The 20,465-nt window shown below is 43.7% G+C and overlaps 1 protein-coding gene across 24 annotated transcripts in view; it reads right to left on the minus strand.

Moving 5' to 3' along the window:
• Positions 1 to 20,465, minus strand: part of Kiaa1217 (KIAA1217 ortholog) — a 444,456-nt gene that overhangs the window by 46,123 nt on the left and 377,868 nt on the right. For 23 of the 24 annotated variants that reach the window (XM_074056502.1, XM_074056503.1, XM_074056504.1 and 20 more), the window contains one exon: positions 13,729 to 14,561. In XM_074056502.1, coding sequence (XP_073912603.1) covers positions 13,729 to 14,561 — 833 coding nt within the window. Of the gene's footprint in view, positions 1 to 13,728; positions 14,562 to 19,739; positions 20,122 to 20,465 lie in introns of those variants that run through there. The other variant, XM_074056515.1, reaches the window with a different exon arrangement.

Consider the following 20,465-nt stretch of genomic DNA (forward strand, 5'->3'; position numbering starts at 1 on the left):
CCTGGCCAATACTTTCCTCCTGTCTCTCTCCCCCACAAAATTGAGAAAGGGTCAAGGAGTCAGTTGACAGATTGTTGAACACGTACTATTTGCTAGCTGCTGTGACCACAGCAAGGAGCAAATCATCATTGTCCCCAAGCAGTGACTTCCTTTCACATCAACAACCCTCCACCCCGGAAAAATCTAATTGACTAAAACTTTTTAGTCTTAGCAGTGCTGAAGGCATTTTCCAGAGTTGAATAGTGAACAGGTTTAAAGCTAGGCTGTGGCCTTGTTTGTTCATGCCCTGATTCTGTGGTATGAGGGAGGAAAGACCAAAGTAATTAAAGACACTGTTTTCAGATGAGTTCAACAAAACACCGGAATTCAAATGCTCTGAACTTATGGAAAGTCTGAGCTATGACTCTGAGCAATAAGCTTCCATTTCTGTGCAAAGGTAACCTATTGGTTAAAAAAAAAGCTATATAACTAAAGATGTTCCAAAAACTCCCACTAGATTTAAGTTCTCCTGGAAACATCTGGATTTATGGAGGGGATACTGATGGAGCTGGTGACTGCAGGCTGAGATTTCCCCTGCTGCCCTCTGCTTATAGGGTGCACAGGAAGACTGGCTTCTCCCTAATGTGACATCCATTCATCTCACAGTGTCCACAGCTTCTGCATTTGGCATTTCTCATCCTTAAGTTGCCTTATGCAGCCAGGAAATTTCCTCACATCCTTGGTTGAGTCTAACTCGGGAAGCCATCCTCCGTCTGAAAATAGCAACAACCCTTTCGAAGTTTGGTGTGATGGATTTCTAAACTCTTTTTTCAGCTATGCTTTGGCTTTGAATTCTCACCCAGAATGGTTTTACTGTGTAGATCTGAAAGTCCAAAATCCTCTGTAAGGAACACGGTCTTGTCTTCAGTTCCCTATCTGTAACCTGTCCTTGCTTCTCACTGTCACTGTCAGCCATCACTGTTTTCTGGACAGTCCCTGCTAATTTTTCCTGCTCTTACCCATTGTATTAGTTAGCTTTCCATTATTGTGATAAAATGCCTGAGAGAGATAATTTAAAAGGAAAAACAATTTATTTTGGCTTATGTTTTCAGAAGTGTCAGGCCACAGTCATGTGGCCCTAGTGGTTTGGGCTATGGTGGCGTAGTATATCATGTCAGGAATACCTGCTTACCTCATGGCAGCCAGGAAACAAAAAGAGAGAGAGAGAGGAAGGGGCTGGGGTCCTGATTTTCCCTTTAAGGTCATGCCCTCGATCACCTAACTTCCTTCCACTAGGCCCCACCTCCTTAAGATTCCTCCACTTCCCAATAGCATCACAGGCTGGGGACAAGCCTTCAACTCACAGGCCTTTGAAGATCTAAATGGTAGCCCCCAGTGTGCGCCCATACTCCTCCCCACTAGTACCCTGACCAGGGTCTTGTGTCTAGAATCTTTCCTTGCTTTTAGGCTCCTGTTTCCATGCTAGACTGACATTGCTTTCTGACTGACTGATGAAGGCAGCAAATGAGAAAAAATGACCCCTTGTGCCGCTTCTATTTCTTCCCATGTCACTTCCATTTGGTGATGTATCAAGGAGATAGTGGAGGGATTCTTGCATTAGACAGGCACATTTTCCCAAGTCAGGAAAGACCCAGTGACCAAACCAAAGGAATTAACCTAAGATGTTCTGTGTTTAGCTTATAATACATGAAGAGATACACATCTAAGGACAGGTGTTAAAAAAAACAGGCAAAATGGAGCCCCATTTTCATGGATATGGGGGAAAAGAGCTTCTAATTTCACAAATGCATGGAGGCATTCGGAGACTGAGAGTCCATAATGTGACACGAGGGGAATGAGGAGGAGTGGGCAGCGTTGCCTTTAACAGGTCGTTCTTCACACAGACCAGCAGCTGATGTTCTTTAGCTCCCCAAGGCCTTGGGATGTGTTTGATTATCAGCATCAACTTCAACAATGACTTTGAGTGTGGGTACCGGGATAGGTGACAGGGGGTCCACAATGACAAAATCTTGTTGCTTGATCCCAGACTTCAAGTGACCTAAAGGGTGGGTGTGGGGAGGATCCACCCCAACTGGGATCCTGTGGGGTTCCTATTTCCTCAGCACTGTCATGGAAGTACTCCCAGATGATGTCAGCTAGGACAGGGTAACTTGTCATAAGAGGTGCAATGTGAAGCAAGCTGGTGAGAATGGAGCCAGAGGGAGGAGGTGGAGGAGACATGCAGTACAGTGTTCTCAGGAAGGGCAGAAGCACTAGACCAGCTAAAATTTCATGACAGCAGAAACACTGGACCAGAAACTGTGCTCTGGACTAGACTTGTGCTCTTACTCCATTACTTACAGAAGTATGACTTCTCTCCGTGAATTCAACTGACATTTATAGTTTGGCCCAAGCCGTGTTCTGGGGACTGAAGATACAGAAGTGAACAGATACAAATGCTTACCCAAATGGAAGTTCCATTTTTCTGACCATATGTAAATGAATATAATAAATATTAGATGCCAACAAATATGAAGGAGAAAATCAAAGCCACAAGAGATTTAGGAAGAGGGGTTGAAATGTGAGATAGGGTGACCAGTGAGGGCTTCAATGAGACAGTGACTTTTGAATAAAGTCCTAAAGGAGGTGAGAGAATAAGAGAGCATCAGTGCTATAAGCATGAAGGGCTAACCTTGTCAGGGATTACAGGGAGGGGGATCCTATAATTTATATTGCAAAGGGTACTTTTCAAGGTGAAAGGGGATCTACTGATTACTGCACAAGGACACCAGGCCACCAGAAAGTGCATTCTCCCCACATGTGGACTTTGCTTTGACTTTGACTGTGAGGGAGCCACCAGGAGGCATGAGCCTAGGAGAGGCACGCAGGGACTTGCAGTTTATTAGGTCCCCTCTGGTTTCTTTGCTGGTTACAGATTGATGTGGGCAGGGATGCAGTAGGGAGACTTCTGAGAAAGTCATGTATGAGGGTCAGGAATGGCCTCTCTGGGCTGATGGTGTTTGGGTAAAACCCTGGCTTGGAAAGGACTCAGTCAGGTAGATGCTTGGTAGAAGAAATAACTGATGCCATGTCTCCAGGGTAGCAAAGACCCTGACAAGTTCAAACCCAGGAGGCCAGTGCATGTGAGTGGAGTTTGTGGGAGGGAATGCAAAAGGTCTGCTGTAGTTTGGATCCTGAATGTCTCCCAAAGGCTCATGTGTGAAATGCTGGGTCCCCACCCTGTGGCGCTATTGAGAAGTGGTGGAACTTTAGGAGGTAGGGTTAATGGAAGAAAATGAGGTCATTGAGGATGTGTCTTTGAAGGGAATATTGGGATCCTGGCCCTATCCTGTCCGGGTGACTGCTTCCCAGTCACCATGGTCTGAACAGGCCTCTTCTACCACACACTCCCACCTTGATATACAGTGCCATCTCAGCCTGAAGTGACAGAGCTAAGTGACTATGGACTGAGACCTCGGAAATGATGAGTGAAAACAAACCTGCTTCCTTATTAAGTTGTTTACCTAAGGTATTTTGTTACAGTAATGAAAAGCTACCCCAGAGCTGAAGATCCTGTAAAACTCCTGCCCTTTGTAAAATAGACACCCATGGTCTTATGCCTACCACCCAAGAAGATCATGCCTGACATCCATCCTGATTTAGAATTCTAGAATTACAAGATTTTCTACTTGGAAAGGATTTGTTTAATCCCAAAAGTCCTTCCCACTCTGCCTCTGTGATCTTGACTGAAGGAAAGAAAACAAAGAAAGGTGTGGTAGACAGGGCAGGTAGGTCAAAGCTCAGACTCACCCAGCCTGACACCCTGGGACTGCATAATCTCTCTGCCACTCTTCCCAGTGCAGCAAAGGCACTTGGGAAACGCTCCAGGTAGCCTTTAATCTTTTCCACAATTGACTTTCTGTGCAGGCTGTTCGGGTTGGGCCCCAAAAATGGTTCCAAGTCAGAGGAGGACACAATAGGCTTTCAGATATGAACGGCCAGTGTGGCTAGCTGGCTTCATGGTTTTATGCCAGTAAGACTCTTATTTACAGAGAATGTTCTGGTTCACAAAGTGCCTTTGTACATATTTTCATTTCTGGGGGCAGGGGAGGCACTGGGGTTTAAACTCAGGGCCTCACGCTTGTTAGACAGAGGCTTTACCACTTGAGCCACTCCACCAGCCCTTTGTGTGTGTGTTGGATATTTTTAAGATAGGGTCTTGCAAACTGTTTTCCTGGGCTGGCTTTGAACCTCCATCCTCCAGATCTCTGCCTCCTGAGTAGCTAGGATTACAGGTGTGAGTACCGGTGCCTGGCCCTGCTTTCATTTAAACAGCACAGACCCCTTGAGATGTAGTGGTGACCCACCTCAATGTTACAGTCCAGGTCCCCGAGCCTCAGCACGGCAGGAATTTCTTCAGGAAAGATGGCTGTTTTGACTGCTGACTCCAGTATTCTCTGCTGTGGCTCCCAGCTGCTGCCATGGTGACACACGGCCCGGGGTGAGGCACTTTACTTCCTCTTGGCTCTCCACCGGGTGACTAGAGCCTTCTATCCCCAGAGCAAGTCAACATGAAATCACCTATTTTACTTTCTCCTTCTCTCCCCTGAGGGCAAAGTTTAATATTCATGTTCTGCAAAGTGACATCTCATTCTCTGTGCAGGTACAAACTGGTGGGAAAGCTGTCTGTTCACACTGCTGTGTTAAATGTGCCTTCAAATGAGGGATGGTGTCAGAAGCTGCGGAAGCATGGCCTCTTGACTGGTCCTCAGGAGGCAAATACACTCCCCACTCCCACCTGCCTTTTTGTGTTGTTTTGTTTTTGAGACAAGGTCTCTTGAAGCAGCCCAGGCTGGCCTCAAATTCATGATTGTCCTGCCTCAGCCTCCCGAGTGGCTGGGATCCCAGGTACGCACCACTGTACCTGGCTCCCACCTGCATTTGATCCATAAAATCTTAGAGTGAAATCCAAAGAAATAAGATAAAGAAGGAAAAAGAAGGAAATGTGGCCTCTCCGTGTGGCGCTTTTTGTCTTCCTTCCTAGTTACCTGTGTGTGATGGAGGAGAGAGGGGCATGCTGCCTTTCTTACAAAGACAAGAAAACATCAACATGGCAAGACGGTGAAAACATTTACTGGAATAGCTCCGATTGTCGTACCTGCAAGATGCCTCCTCTGCTCTGTCAAGCTCTGAGATAACGATCCACCCAAACACATCTGTAACTGGGACTATTTTATTATGCCTACTTTTTGTCCCCTGTCCTAATTTCTAACTATTTAGAACTAAAGCTTCTGTTTGCACCTGGAAGGTGGCTGACAATGAACTGAGTACTACCTCTTCCCACGGTATGCCCCAGGCTGTGCAATAAATCTTTCTCACACCTGTAACCCCAGTTATTCAGGAGACAGAGATCAGGAGGTTTGAAGCCAGTCCGGGCAAATAGTGTGAGAGAACTTATCTCAAAAATACCCAACACAAAACAGGGCTGGTGAAATGGCTCAAGGTGTAGGTCCTAGTTCAAACCAGTACCATCACCACAACAAAAAAATCTTTCTCTGCCCTACCCATGCCTTTTTTCAAGCACAATGTTCTCCAAGGTCCCTTTAGCTTGAGTGTGGACAAGGAAGGGGAGAAGGTATTTACGGCGAATGGCTTGGCTTACGCCAGCGTAGTGGGCAATATAGACTTTAAGACCTGCCACTTTGGAAAGTTAGAATTAATGCTTAGACTTGAATTGGATTATTATAAAAAATAAAGTCCAGAGTTCAAATAGGGATAAATCTCCCCTACTCTGCCAGATAGAGGGACAAGTCACAAGAGACACCATCGTGTGGCTAATGAGCCCCAGGATTATCCAGCCATGTGGCTGTGCCATGAGCTAAGTAGACAAGCCCCACCTTTAGGTGGGGCACCTGCCACACTGTTACTACTCTGCCATCTTTTAAGGAGGCTAGATCTGCACCTGAACTATGACATTTCTCTTTTAAGAGGTTCTAGCTGGCGAGGAATGGCGATGATTTGAACCTCACAGCATTTAGGCAAGTCAGGTTTCCTTTTCTGGTTTCAGACTTAAGGCTTTTGATTGACAGCACCTCATTAATATTCCAAAGAGATGCAGAGGCATATTTTAATTCGATCAAATTAGTGACAGTTGATGGCTTTTCCTTTTGAGAAACTACTTTCTTTAAAATAACACAGGTGCAGGTGCAGTGGCTCACATCTATAATCCCAGCTACTTGGGAAAGAGAGTTTGGGAGAACTGAAATTTAAGGTCAGCCTGGACAAAAAGTTAGTGAGACCCCCATCTCAACCAACAAAGTGAGCATGGTGATTCATGCTTGTGACCCAGCTACACAAGAGGCACAGATAGGAGGATCACTGTCAGAGGCAAAAATCGAGAGCCTATCTGAAAAATAACTAAAGCAAAAAGGGGCTGAGGTGTGGCTCAAGTGGTACAGCACCTGCCTAGTAAGCACAGGCACTGAGTTCAAGCCCCAGTACCACGTACACACAAAAGTAATAGTCATTCTCTGGTATTTTGGATAGACTATCTTTGGTGTAAGAGTAGTGCTATGTTCATAAATCTGTCAGGTCAGGTACATTTATCAGACATCTGTTTCCTGCACTTGGAAGTCTCAGGAAGAGCCAGCACGTTAACCATGAACTTATATTCCTGTGACTAAAGCAATGATTCAATCGATGTGCACACATTTGATTTCCCTGACTAGCAAAGCATTGCTGTGATGTCATTTTTATAGGGCTGCAATGGTTGAAATACAGCAAAATTTGGATAAAGGCCAGTCTGCCTTGTCAAATGATATTTTTTCCTTTCATTATATGCACGGCTAAATTTCAGACCTTCTTGTTAATCTCATGACAGCTCCCAGATCAGTAGAACTTTGGCAAAGTGCTCCCTATTCTGAATTCTTAGCAATTGTCGTCTGTATCACTACTTTGGAATTAATTATGGACCAGCAGTCACCCAAATTATGGCAGGCTTGTAACTGAAAAGTTCACTTGTACTTTCATCGTTCAGGACTTGGAACAAGAGGCGGCTGTGTTTCCAGCTGGCCCCACAGGCCTCCTCCACCTCCACTATGTTATTAGTCCTTTTGTTCTGCGTTGCTTTCAAAGAAAATGTGTTCTGACTTCCCAGCTGGACTTGGGCGACATTGGGAAGAGATTGCTCCCTGGAGCTGAAGCCTTTGGGAGACATGATGGGCTTGTCATGTTTGCCTCATCTTTCTCTACTTGTCTAGGAGACACTGTCACTTTCAGGATGACAACACAAACAGCCTATCATTGCCAAAGCCCAGAGAAATGTCCCGGATGAAATCCTAAAATCATGGGTGTTCTTTCCAACCAAGTATTCAGTAGGCATTTGCTTTGAAAGCTTCTGGTATTTCACTGTGGCATGGCTCGTGTGGGGACACACATTTTTAAACGCTTTGTGATCATTTTCATAGTTTGTATTCTTGTGTATGGGAACCACATCTAAGTTTCTCCGTGCCCAGGAAAACATCCAGTTCACAGCCAAGCACAGGAGAGGGGCTCAATAAACAGCTATTGATCCACAATTAGAGCTCTATGAAGAGCAATTCAAACACCAGTTGAGTCAGCCAGGCGCCACCAGGCATCAAACGTAACCTCATGATTTCCACCACCCCTGGATGAAGGTCTTCACCATCAACCACACGATGGACTTAAAAGGATGCCCTAAACCTGGCTTGGCTTTTAGCTGCTGGAGTCACAAGAGTCCAACCCCGAGTCTTGTCCTGAAATGGACTTAAGAGGGTTTTATACTCTAGATTTTCTAATTTCAGTCTTTCTGCCCAGCTAATTCTATTCTGCCCACTTTTAGCTTTACTCTTTTAACTTAGCTTTTTGGGTATTATATTCAAATTATATTCATATTATATTCCCACTCGGCCAAAACCCCTGTTCTTGCCATCTCTGTGTATCTATCTGGCTTTTTAGGAGCATTTAGAAAAGTGCTTTGCTCAAAGTAGAAAGAACACTCAGGCACTTAACTTATCCATGCATCCTGAGAAGTAGTTACTATGGAGACAGAGTAAGATCCCATGATTTGAGGAGACCCCATCTGCTAATTAGGGATAGAACTGGGATTTGAACCCAAGCACCTGGCTTTGAAGTTCACTAGCTGTTGCTGCCTCTCAGTAAGTATTTGATGACAGATGGATGAACTGAGGTAGTAATAGTAAGCTCTGACAATAAAGAACTGCTCTGCCAAGAGGTAAAGGGAAGAGTGAAGTAGCAATTACCACGATAAATGTCTCACAAATATCAGAATTTACATTGCTTCTGCATGGGGCAATCCTTCACTTCTAAACTTCATTAGGTTTTAGAAAAAGTGCAAACTTCTTTAGCTAGAGACATTTTGCCCCCCAGTGGACATGACAATGTCTGGAGATATCTTGGAGTGTTGTGATTAGGGCAGGACTGGGGAGAGGAATTGTCTAACACAAGGCAGCATCAGGCCCAAACTGTCACCAGTGTGGAGGTTAAAAAGCCCTGCTTTAAGAGGTACCAAGTATAACTACTCAGGGAACCTCTGAGGTAGCTCACTTTTGACTACATATGCAAGAAAGAAGCAAAAAAACCCTTCTTTTTTCGATCATTCAGACTCACTGCTCTCTAGTAAGGGAAAGCATAGTTCAGAGAATCTTTTGCAGTCTGCTGTCGCAGTGGACATTTGTAAATGACATAAACCTAAATGCAGACTTTCATCTAAACCAAGGACATCCCTCCTCTCAAAGCTACCAACACAATCACATTTAATCTTTGCAAATAGAAGGCGATATAAATGATTATAAACAGACACAAGCACAGGTAGTATGCAGGCTTCTTTCCACATACACGTTTTCTCTCCCCTTCTTCCAGTCTGGCCAAAGGCATGGGATCAGGCTTTCTAACGCTGAGGTCCCTCAGAAATCACAGTAAGGTGACTTCTCTGTCTCCAGACATAGGGACCCAGGCAAGGGCAAGAATTTGCTCCCCAGGTTACCTCTTTCCTACCTGGTGAATTTAGCTGCTCTAAGTGAAGATCAGTGTAAACTAGGATCTCAGACCAAGTTCACTGTGTATGAAAACCAATATTCCACTTGGAGGAATCTGTCACCCATTTGGAAGCAGAGGCATTAATCATTTTGCAACAAGCACCTTTGAATCTTGAGTGTGATTTTGATAAAGATATTTTGCATTATATGATCCAAGCTACAAATAGAAAATAGCAAAACATAAATGTCTTAGAATTTTACAATTCTTAACGGCTGTTTTATGTGCTGTGGATAGAGATAATGATGCTGTTTAATGAAGTAATTTTATGGCCAAGGAAAGGCAGAGCTTCAAGCACTGAACATCTGTCACACACTGTCTCCCTTGTCACTCTCTCATAGTCACTCGGACCTACTTTCCTCTTGGAGTCTCAGCTGCAGGGGAAGCATCTGGAGGAAGCCTCCTAAACACTCAAGGTCATCATCTTCTAGCAGCTCAGACATGAGACTGAAAGCAGTTGGGATCTGTCACTTTACTCCATGGTCCATGGGCTCCTTGAAGGAGACACCACCATCGCTTATGCTGTCTACAGGTCTTCTTGATTTGTCAATATTAGACACTTATTGAAGCATCATTAAAAAGAAAGGATGCCAATGTCATAAGGACAAGTACATGACTAAAAGAAAAAATGAATCAAGATTGAATAGGGTTGGGCATGATAGAACATGGATATAATCCCAGCTACTTTTGAGGTGGAGGTAGGAGGATCAAAGTCAGGGACTGGTGGGCCAAAAGCACAAGACCTTACCTGAAAAACAAACTAGAAGCAAGAAGGACTAGGGGCATGGCTTAAGTGGGAGAGCATTTGCTTAGGAAACACAAGGCCTTGAGTTCAATCCCAGTACCACACACACACAAATGATTAAATTACTTAGTCTTTAGCGCTTCATTTCCATGTCAACAGAGCTGTTATAAAATCATGTTCTTTCAAACAAGCTGTCAGATGTCTCCTGAGTAGGGATATATAAGAAGTATTTTCCTGTTTGTGACCTACCGTTTTGCAGTTATTTGGGCTATTACGCTGAAGTGCTCTTTGGGACAGAATAGGAACACAGCAGTGCCCCAAAGAAAGAAAAACTACAGATTTCCCCATCTCCCTCCTGTGTTTTTGTAGCTTCACATCTCAGATGTAAAATTTCACTTGAGAGTCTCATATAAAAAGCGCTCTCAGGTTTATTTGCTTTTTAATATTATGAAATTGCAACAGAAATTGATTTGGCACTTTATACCATGTACTCTTGAAGCTAGACTTTAAGGGGTTGAACACTCCTTAAAAATACTTATCCAGATTAAATATTTCTAAAATCACGTCATGGGAGAAATGAGACAATGCACTATAATTTTGTGCTTCAGTAATTGTTTCTGATGCCCTTGTTCTATTTTTTTTTCTTTGACATAGAACTCAGATGTGTTTTTTTTTTTTTGCAAATAAAATCCAGCAAGAATGTTCTCTGCTTCCTTTCCCCACTTCTGCATAATTGAGCTCGTATATTAGCGAGGGCAGTTATATTTTAAATGGCATGCATATATTTGGCAGTATAATTATGCAAATTCTACCATGTTTATGATTGTAAATATCCTTTGGGAGCAGTCACTTAGCATCTAGTCTTGAAGCAGCTTCTGAAGGATTCTGGCTGAGATGCTCACAATTCACTCCTTAATTTACTTCTCTGCTGTGGCCACCAGGCAGAATATTGCACAGTGGTGAAAAGTACAGATGCCCCTTCCTCTCTCTCTCTTCTTCTTTCCTTTCCTCCCTCCCTCCCTCCCTCCCTCCCTCTCTTCTTCCTCCTTCCTTCCCTCTCCCTCCCTTCTTTTCCTTCTGCTGGGGATTCAATCCAAGGCCCCGTGTGCACTAGGCAAATGCTCTGCCGCTGAGCTACATGCTCAGCCCTTGGTTTTTGAGGTAGGATCTGACTATATTGCTAGGTTGGCCTTGAACTCACAATCCTCCTGCCTCCCAAGTGCTGGGATCACAGGCATGCACCACCATGTCCAACAAAAAGAGACTCTTCAATGGATCTGGGCTTTTTATGCCGTTTACTGGCTTTGTGATGGTAGGAAAGCTATTTAACTTCTCTGAGCCTCAGTTTCCACATCTGTAAAGTGGGGATGGTGCTAGTACATATCTCTGTGGCCATAATTACAACTATATCACGTGTAGTACAGACACAGTTTTGTAGTGTGGTTGGCTCAGAAAAGGCCCCTGGTGGACGGCAGCTGCCATCAGTAGCTGTAGAAGACCAGCAGTGCTGTGCTCCAGACATGTCACCATGCCTGCGCCCTCCAAAAGTTCAGTGCCAGACGCAGAGCTGTCACTGGACAGCAGGACAATGCCAAGCCCCACACTTCGATCTGCATTGATACCTGATTAGGTAACAGTGGGGAGAACGGCAGAAGGGCTGAAGTCACAGGTTCCAGGTCCCTTAGATCCTTAGAGTCACATGCCTGACAGAGTGTGGGAGTTGCCCTACGACTGCTCTAAATGGTGTGTGTGTGTGTGTGTGTGGTGTGGGTGGGGGAACACAGGAGAATGGAGTCTAGCCAGCTCACACATGTACGAGCACTCCAAATCCACCCTGTGCAGTTAATTAACAGGTGAGGAATCACCTAGACAAGATGTGTGAGATAAAATTCTTCATTGCTATTTCACATCTTGGGGAGGGGAAGAACGTGAAGATGCAGAGTTACATTCCTAATTTTAGTCATCCATCAGAATGTGACAGTGATGAGTGCACTTCAGGTGAGCAGCCTGTCTTCCTAACATTTTCTACTCTAGATATATAATCATTTGGATTTTCTAAAAAGGTTTTCTAACATGTAAGACAAAACTCCATAGAATCTTCAGAGATTGGGTATCGTGGAGTCTCTGAAGTTGGCAAAGTCTTTCTGAAAAGCCAGTGGGGTCCTAAAGGAATTGTGACCACACTGAAAACTGATGGCCTTCAAGACTCTGTCAGGGACCAACACAGAGAATAGTCCACAGGTCTGTGGTGGGTTCCTTTCTTTCATTCTCTCCAGTAGCCAAGACCCTTGACAAATGGCCCAATGACACTCAGGTTATGTATGTGTGGCACCTACAGATGACACCACTGTTGGCTCAGAGCCCAGGAGATGTGATCCTAGTGGAATGAGCTCTTGGTCCTCTGCCACCCCCAGGTGGGTAGAATGGTGGGACAATAGGAGGATGGACCCTGGTTCTCAGAATCGTAACTAGAAGGTGGATTCTTTTTATTGCTTTCTGGACTAAATTCTTGTGGCTCTAAGTCCTACTCTCCTGACAACACATCATTTCCCAACCCCCCTTGCAGCCACCCTAAGGGACATGTCTACTGCCTTTCTGCAAAGATCACAGCTCCCAAGTCTACAGCATGTCCTGGTAGATGACTCTCTGGTTGTGACACTGGTTTGTTCCAGTGAGCCACAGTGAATGTGTACCCCACACCTCTTAGCTGTCACTACTATGAAAGGGGTCTCTTCCTTTGACTCTTAGAATTTCACTTCCTAAGGACTTTGGAAAAGAGTCAATGAATACTTTCCTCAATCCTTAATTTTTCTTAGTTCTACATAATCAACCCAGTCACCATGCTGTTTCTCTAACTGTGAGAATTGGAATTTGTTGCATTAATGACCCCAAAATGTTCATGTCCATTCTCGTTCCATTCTTCTGAAACTTTTTTGCCATGAGATTCCTTGTGATGAACAAATAAGGAAGGACAGCTTTACACGACAAAATTCTGCTAGAGGGGACAGAGCTTTCTGACTTGTATTTGGAAACAGGCAGTCCACATTCCACTCACAAGTTTGGACTTCTATTTATGAAGTTATGTAATAGTGATAATGCCATTTTTACTGAGGAGCCCTGGTTCTAAGAAGGCACTGAGTAACTAAATATCTGATTCTTATTTTTTATACTCCTTCTAAATTCACATGTGACAACAGGAAAGATGCTTACCTTCATTGGCCTCAATTTCGTTGACTAGATTTTATGATTACAATTATTACACAGACTTCCACTGTATCAAAATTAGCCTTTTCTAATATTACATTATAGTTTTGGAGGGTTTTCAAGATAGAGGAGGAAGGTTCAGGACTGATAACTTATAAATCATATTTTAAAAGAAATTTAAATACTCAGTGTTTTGTTTGCTAGAAAAACTCTGCTGATTTCAGCACCACTCCCAAATAAGTATTAAATCTAAGCAATGCAAATTCACACGTTATCATCCTGGAAGACAGGCAGTGACGTGTTCCTTCCACTTCCCCAAACCAGACGAGAAAACAAAATTGCATTCTAAAGGAAAAATACAAATTGCCCTTGCAAACAGTTCAACCACTCCCTGCTTACTTTTTGTGGTAGATCAATTTTTAGGATCTCTTGATCTATTTGTCTGAATGGTTTCTGTGAGTGACAGTTTTCTTCCAAATAATTCAGAGTGATGTCAATGACCATGCTGTGAGGACCAAAGGACTGACTTCCCCTGTGGTTGCGCCTGTCCCCTTTAGCCTGGCTACTGATGTGCCACACTGAACCCTACTGATTCGGGAATGCTCTACAGAGGAAGGATGACCTTTTCTAGTGTTCAGCACTTTTTCTCCTGGTTTGATCTTGAGAGAACAACTCTTGACAACACAGAAGCACAGACCACACCCTCAGCCACCCCCATGCCATACCTGGTCTCTCTGTCTTTGGGGATTGTCGCAGTGCTGTAAGCAAACACTTGCTTCTCAACTAGAGGAGGCCCGAGGTCCACAATGCTGGATAATCCTGGAGCATTCCGTGGCTTTTCAATATACACCAAGGTGCCTGGCTCTTTTTTAAAGGACTGGCGGCTGGGAGAGGCCCGGTCTGGCTGCATGGTGTGAGGGGGCCCGTGGACATTATGGTGCGCGTGCATGTCTATCATTCTCAGGTCACCAACTCGGTGAGGAGAGGCAGGAGGTGTTTTGGAGCCCAGAGTAGGCAAATGGCTATCTGGATATTTCCTTGATTTCTGTCTGTACAGTGATTGCTCCATGTGCATTTCTGCTTGCAAGGAAGGGTTGCAGTAAGCGCTTGCCGACCGAATTGCTGTGCGGTGATAGGCGATGATGTGATCAGGGACATCCAGGGGGTGGCCACTGTGGGATGAGGCTATACTCATCCGTCCCTCATGATAGAGGTAAGGATCAGCATAGAAACCCTCATTTCTGTACATTGCCATGTTTTTGCTGCTCATGTCTTCATCGGGCTTGACATCTCTTCTTTCCAAAATGGCGCTTGGGCTTGGTGAGATAGATCTGGAGACTGGCAGGCTGGAGAGTCTGTCCCTGGGGATGGTGGCATTTCCAGGAATAACCATGGGGCGGGTGCCCCCATAAGGAATTCTGGATGGAGAGGGAGGCATGGAATGGGGCACAGGAGTGGATGGAGGAGAATTTGGAATTGCATGGGGTGGATGAGCTGTGGATCCAGGCCGAGAGGCACCAGGGCCTTCTCCTCTTGCATAAGCAACTTCTCTCTGCATCTGAAAAGAAAGCAAGGCATTCGAAAGTTGACTCTGATGTTTGTGTTTTAGAGAAGTTTCGATGTGAGTAGAGCTTCCTTGATGTGGGAATCTGAATAACACCCCTTTCCTGCAAGATGCCTGTATCCTAGTTCCTGGAACCTTACATCATGGTAAAAAAAGACTTTACAGCTGGGCTGAAGTCAAGGAGGCTGATATGGGAGAGCATTATCCTGGTGGTGTCAATGAAATCATAAGACTCTTTATATGTGGAAGAGGGAGGCAGGAAAGTCAAGGTCAAGGACAAACTGATGATAGAAACAGAGAAGAGACAGACGGGGAGAGGAAGAGAAAGAGAGGACACAAAGTCCTCTCTGCTGCTGACTTTGAAGGTAGAAGAAGGAGCCATGAGCAAAGGAATGGAGGCCATTTCTAGAAGATGCAAAAGATAAGGAAATGGATTCTTCCTTATGGCCTGCAAGGAAAGTGTAGCCCTACAGCAAGTTGCTATTGGCCCATGAAATTCATTTTGGTCTTCTGACCTCTATAAGATAATAAATGCATGGTGTTTTAAGCCACTAAGGCTTTTTGTTTGTTTGTTTGCAGTGATGGAGTTTAAACCCAGGGTCTCACATATGTTAGGCAAGATTCTATCACTGAGCTACATCATCAGCCCTAAGCCACTCAGTTTGTAGTAATTTATTACACCAACCACAGAAAATGAAACCATGTAATGTAGAGCTCAGCACTGTGGGGGTCCAGGACAAACCAGGGCAGTAGTTTATATTCTGAAGTCAAAGATTTATAGAGGCACTTAATAAATGTGTGGCTAATGGATCAATAGTGCTAAAATTATGTTTCCTAAAATTTTTCCTGGATGCTTTCTTTTTCTATTTTTACCCCTGGGAAATAGTAATCATTTTTCCCATCTTTCCAAGCTAATGTAATCTAGGGATGTAACCAGAGAGGAAAGGGACATCCTTGGTGACAGCTTGGAGGGAAGATCCATTCATCCACCAACTCTTCCTGGAGCCTCTGAGAAATATGCAGAGACATCAGGGATGGGGGAATATAATAATCCAGGAGGAATATAAAATGAGAGACAGAACTCATAGTGGGGAGAGCAAGGAGGAAAAGCAGGAGGGAGCCCAAGCCTGGTGGAGAGAAAGAATCCCAGCAGTAAACCATCTGGAGCTGCCATGTGATAAGGAGCCTGTGGGAGCTGGCCACCTGACCAGGCAGCCTAGACTTCTGGCCTGGGTCATTCCCACTCTGTTCAGAAATGAGGATTCCCATGGGGTCTTCCCCTGACTGTTTTTAGGATAAACAATAACTGAAGAATCAAGTTAATGAGGAAAGGGGGTAGGGGAAAATGAGTTTATAATTTGCAACTATACTACTGTTTAGCCAGGGGCAGAATAAAAATTACACATGACTCAGGACATGATTATCTGATACAATTTGGCTTTGGTCAAGGCCCAAGAGGGAAATGCTCACACAGATTCTCTAACTGTCTGTGAGGAAAGGGACAGACAGGCTTTGGCCATGTTTCAATTCCTCTTTGTACTGCCATGGAAACCCACATTTCCTATCCTGATATTTTTCTAGGTGATGTGACAGACAAAAGGGCACAAATGGTGGGAGGGTGGTTGAGATAGGGACATGCAAGAGTGAGGAGCAGGACTAAATGAGCAAGAACCAAGAAGTGCAGCCAAGAGACTCATGGTGTAGCTGATGGGGTAAGAGGATAGAAAAAGTAGAGGCAACCAGAGAAAATGGAAGAGAGCCCATGCTGTGACTATCATATAAATTCATTTGTTTAGTAAATAACATCTTCCAAGCACTTACTAAGAACTAGGCATTATTTTAGGATACAGCTCTGAGTGAGTCCCCATGATCTTGCCATGAGAGGTAGGGTCTTTCCTACATCTCCTGCATGACAATGCATGGCAAGGACCAGTGGGTCTTCCATGGTTTCCTCATCTTGTCTCTGGAAGGATCCAGCAGTTCAGAATCCTTCACCAGATGAGGAAGTTTTACATGTTATAGTGGATTTCATAGTGAAATTGGCCAATTAAACATATAGACAAGATACAAATAGGTAATAACAAAACAGAGTCCTTTGAGCATTTATTTCCCAAGCACCATTGAATTGGCCTCTTGGCTCCCTTAGGGACTCAGTGTTTCTGGAGATACTCACTCAAAATCACAATTAGGTCTCCATCACCCTTCTAACACACACATAGGGAGTTCCCACCACCATCGCCTAGACTGTTCTTCTCTCAACCTGACATGTGATATCCTCAGCTATCCTCACCCCTACAGCTAGCTGTCTCACCAGTCCTCACCCTGCTGAGTCCACAACTAGGCCCAGACTCCAGGTATGCTCACTTGACATCCTCATGACTCAAGTGCTCAGTGATGTAGACCAGGATGGCCAGCACCAAGGTCACTGTGGGATAATATACCTGACTGATTCTCATTGCACAACAGATCGAGAAGCCATGTGACCAAAGTTTTACAGCAAATCAGCACAGATTCTCTATAAATACTTCTCTCACTCAGTCTTCCATAACTCAGGGCTCCATAGTAACAATAATAAAGGATGGCTCAGCATGAGCAACACACAGCCTTCACAGGTCATAAAATCTGACAGGGACTGGCTCAGCCAGCAGTGGGTATGTCACCAAATTTGCCATGCAGTCAGACCACACAACACCATAACCAACCAAACGAACCTCAAGATGAACTTATCACACTGACTCAAACACACCACTGTGTATAAAGCATCATGTAGTATCCAAGATGAATTACCAACAAATAGTGGGTTCTACTGTCATTAATTTCAAAATTAATAAATTAATAGGATCCCAAATGTCTAGAACCCACTGAGATGAAGAGTAGAGTTAGCAAACCTTCCTTCTATCCTCTGTTATCTTTTCTTTATTTTGCTTCAAATAACATCTTGGATTTGGACTTCTAACTTTAATTAACACACAGCAGAAATCCGCCCCCCTCTTTCTGGCAAGAGAGCAAAAAGAGACATCAAGATTCTAGGAAGCATAGAACTGTTTAGAAGGATAAGTAACATTAGTGAAAAAAATTAATTTTAATTAATAAAAAGTTGGATACACTTCTTTTTAAACAGCAGACATACCTGCATAGGTAAAACATGTTTGGTGGTGTGAAAATAAATGGTTAGGAGCTACATTTAATAACTTTTAAAATGAAACATTAAAAATATTAGGGGAAAAAACTCACTAGATTTCCTGGTAGCATGTGTAGCTGGGATCAGAAAGAAATGTAACAATTAATTATAGGTAATTTTGACTCACTACGTTGTGCCTTCACATGGAGAATGTAAGTAAGAGTCAAAATATTTCACAATTAATATCCAGTATGGCACAGGCACCAGCCAATCAGAATGGAGCCACATTCAGGGAGGATAGAGCCTAGCTATAGGCGGTCAGCCTTGGTGACTTCAAAATAATCTTGCCATCATCCAGTGGGGTCATTGAATGAATCACTGAGTTATTCACAGAGGAATTGAATACAAGCATTCAAGTATGACAGAGCAGGTAATCTGAGGTTGAATATCTCCATTAATACGGGTGAGTTAGAAGCTGGAAGCCTCTGGCAGAATTCATAAGTTGCTTTGCCAAGTTACGACTTACTTTCCAAAACTGAGTTTTAAAAAGCATCCTGATTCTTTCATCTAAATAGAGCCCCAGCTGAGAATAACATGATGATCCCATTAAACCATGGGAAAATATGTTTTACCTACAAATAGAATAAACTCTTAAATGAGAGAACTTGGGTTCATACACTAAACACCATGGTCCCACTGAAGAACACTTGTGGTTAGGATGTGGAGGAAGGCACAGATGAGAAGAGGGAGTTTCAGTGTGATCTCCCAGGAGCCCACCTGGTCTTCCAATAAACAGAGGACTTTACTGACCCCATACACACTTGTCTGATTGACTGGAGCAGGAGGACAGGAAAGATTCTGTAATCCACAATTTAAAACAACCTTCAATGTTCAGGCTAGTATTCTTCCCATGGCAATATCTTTTTAAAATCAGATTCCTACACAGTTTTATTTCATTTTGGTCTAACAAGTAAAGACTTGGCATTAAATGGATGCTTAGTGTTTTCTGCACTAGTATTCAAAGTCAGACCCCCAGGAGAAAATAAGACTAAGCTCACAAGGTAAAATAAATAACCAACAATGCACAATTGTCATTTACCTTCATACATCTGGGTCCTTCTTTCTGTGACCCATCTCTCTGATGTCACTAATCTTAAGCAACCATCTCATTTCTCTTAGGAAGTTAAAAGTATCTGGATATATCTGATACTTTTTCCCCAGAAAATTTCAATACTGGTATCTTTAGGTAAGCTTTAACATTTTTCATTTCGCAGCAGGAAGATGTAAACACAAAAATAAAGACCCTTCTATACCTTATCAGAATTGGAAATGAGAATTTATTTGCCTGCACCTAACCTCAGGCATAAAAACCATTCAATCAGCTGCCAGTATATGAACCAGACTATTCTCCCTCGTTCATCTATTTTGTTGGGTATTGTGTTTCTCTGTTCCCATTTCTGCCCAAATCACGACCATGTCTTGGCAGCTGGAGTCCTTCCTTCTGGTTCTTGTAAACAGGGAGGTTTCTCCCAGAGCCTGTCACCATGGCCCCCAGTAGGAAGCTGCTGTCTTGTACCCGCAGCACCCCGCTCAGTAAGCGTCTTGCCCTGTCTGTCTGACAGGCTAGAAAATACCTGGTTTATCTTTGAATTAATTATCTGAAGATTGAGTTAGCTATAGCTACATTTCATCTCCACAAAGCACCGTAAATCAATCAAATATCACTCATTCAGAAGTTTCCTGAAGGTAAGAAGGAACATCTTAAGATTGTTTCTGGGGAAAAAAAAAATCTAGCAAGAACAGTGTTCATTTGACATTGTTTGGGGAAACCGTTTCACACAATCCTCTCTTTGCCAAGCATTTCAATACATAGATATACGTGGTGTGGAAAGGGAATATTATGTACAGTTTATTGTATGTCAAATCCCACCCTTCTAAGTCTAGAATTTGTAAACATACCACTCCATCAGACCACACCAAGAAATAACTGGAGAAAACTGAAAAAAGATGTTTAGGAGCCACTTTCATCCTCAAATAATTAAAGCACTTACATTTTCCTAAGGAAACCACCTGTACAGTTGGCAAGGTGAAAAAGCGCATTGGCTCAGCTCCTGGTTACACGACTCCTTTGTTTGATGGCTTCACCTAAATCCTTGGTCCCACGCTTGGGGATTTTAGACAGCTTTCTCTTCAGAGCCGAAATCATCACGAAGGACACAGAAACCCTAAAATGTTCCCGTGGTCCAGTGTTCACCACCAATAAAGACCATTTTGTTTTTCCTAGCCTTTGGAGAGAAGCTTCCACCAGCATGGATAAAGAACAGCCCTTCCCATGATAAGTCAATTTCTCCTCCCCTTGGAAATTAGTCACTGAATAACCTCGGCCCAATCCAACCACAGGCTACAGCAAGGGTGACTCAGTCCTTCAACAATGGCTTACAGGGAAAACACACAGTAAAGAAAAGGAACTTGGACAGGGCTAGGTAGATGGGTTAGCATTAAAGAAATATGACCGGATAGAATTTACCAAAGCAAACAGGATCATTAAAACAAGCAAGCCACCAGCCATCAAGAAACGAAACCGTCAGAAAACTCAAGGTGCTAATTACCCCCAGGACCAACTCTCAGATGGGTTTTCTGCTAGACACCCAGCCCCCCAGCACCCACAACTCATTCTGCTGCCAGACTTTAGAAGTGGGGGATTGGCAAACCTCTTCCCTAGGTTTGTGCTGGAGGGAAAACAAGGGTGATTAAGGAGGCTGTCTATTAATTAACCA

Source organism: Castor canadensis, chromosome 15 (genome assembly GCF_047511655.1).
Source record: "Castor canadensis chromosome 15, mCasCan1.hap1v2, whole genome shotgun sequence".
In the NCBI taxonomy this organism is placed as follows: Eukaryota; Metazoa; Chordata; class Mammalia; order Rodentia; family Castoridae; genus Castor; species Castor canadensis.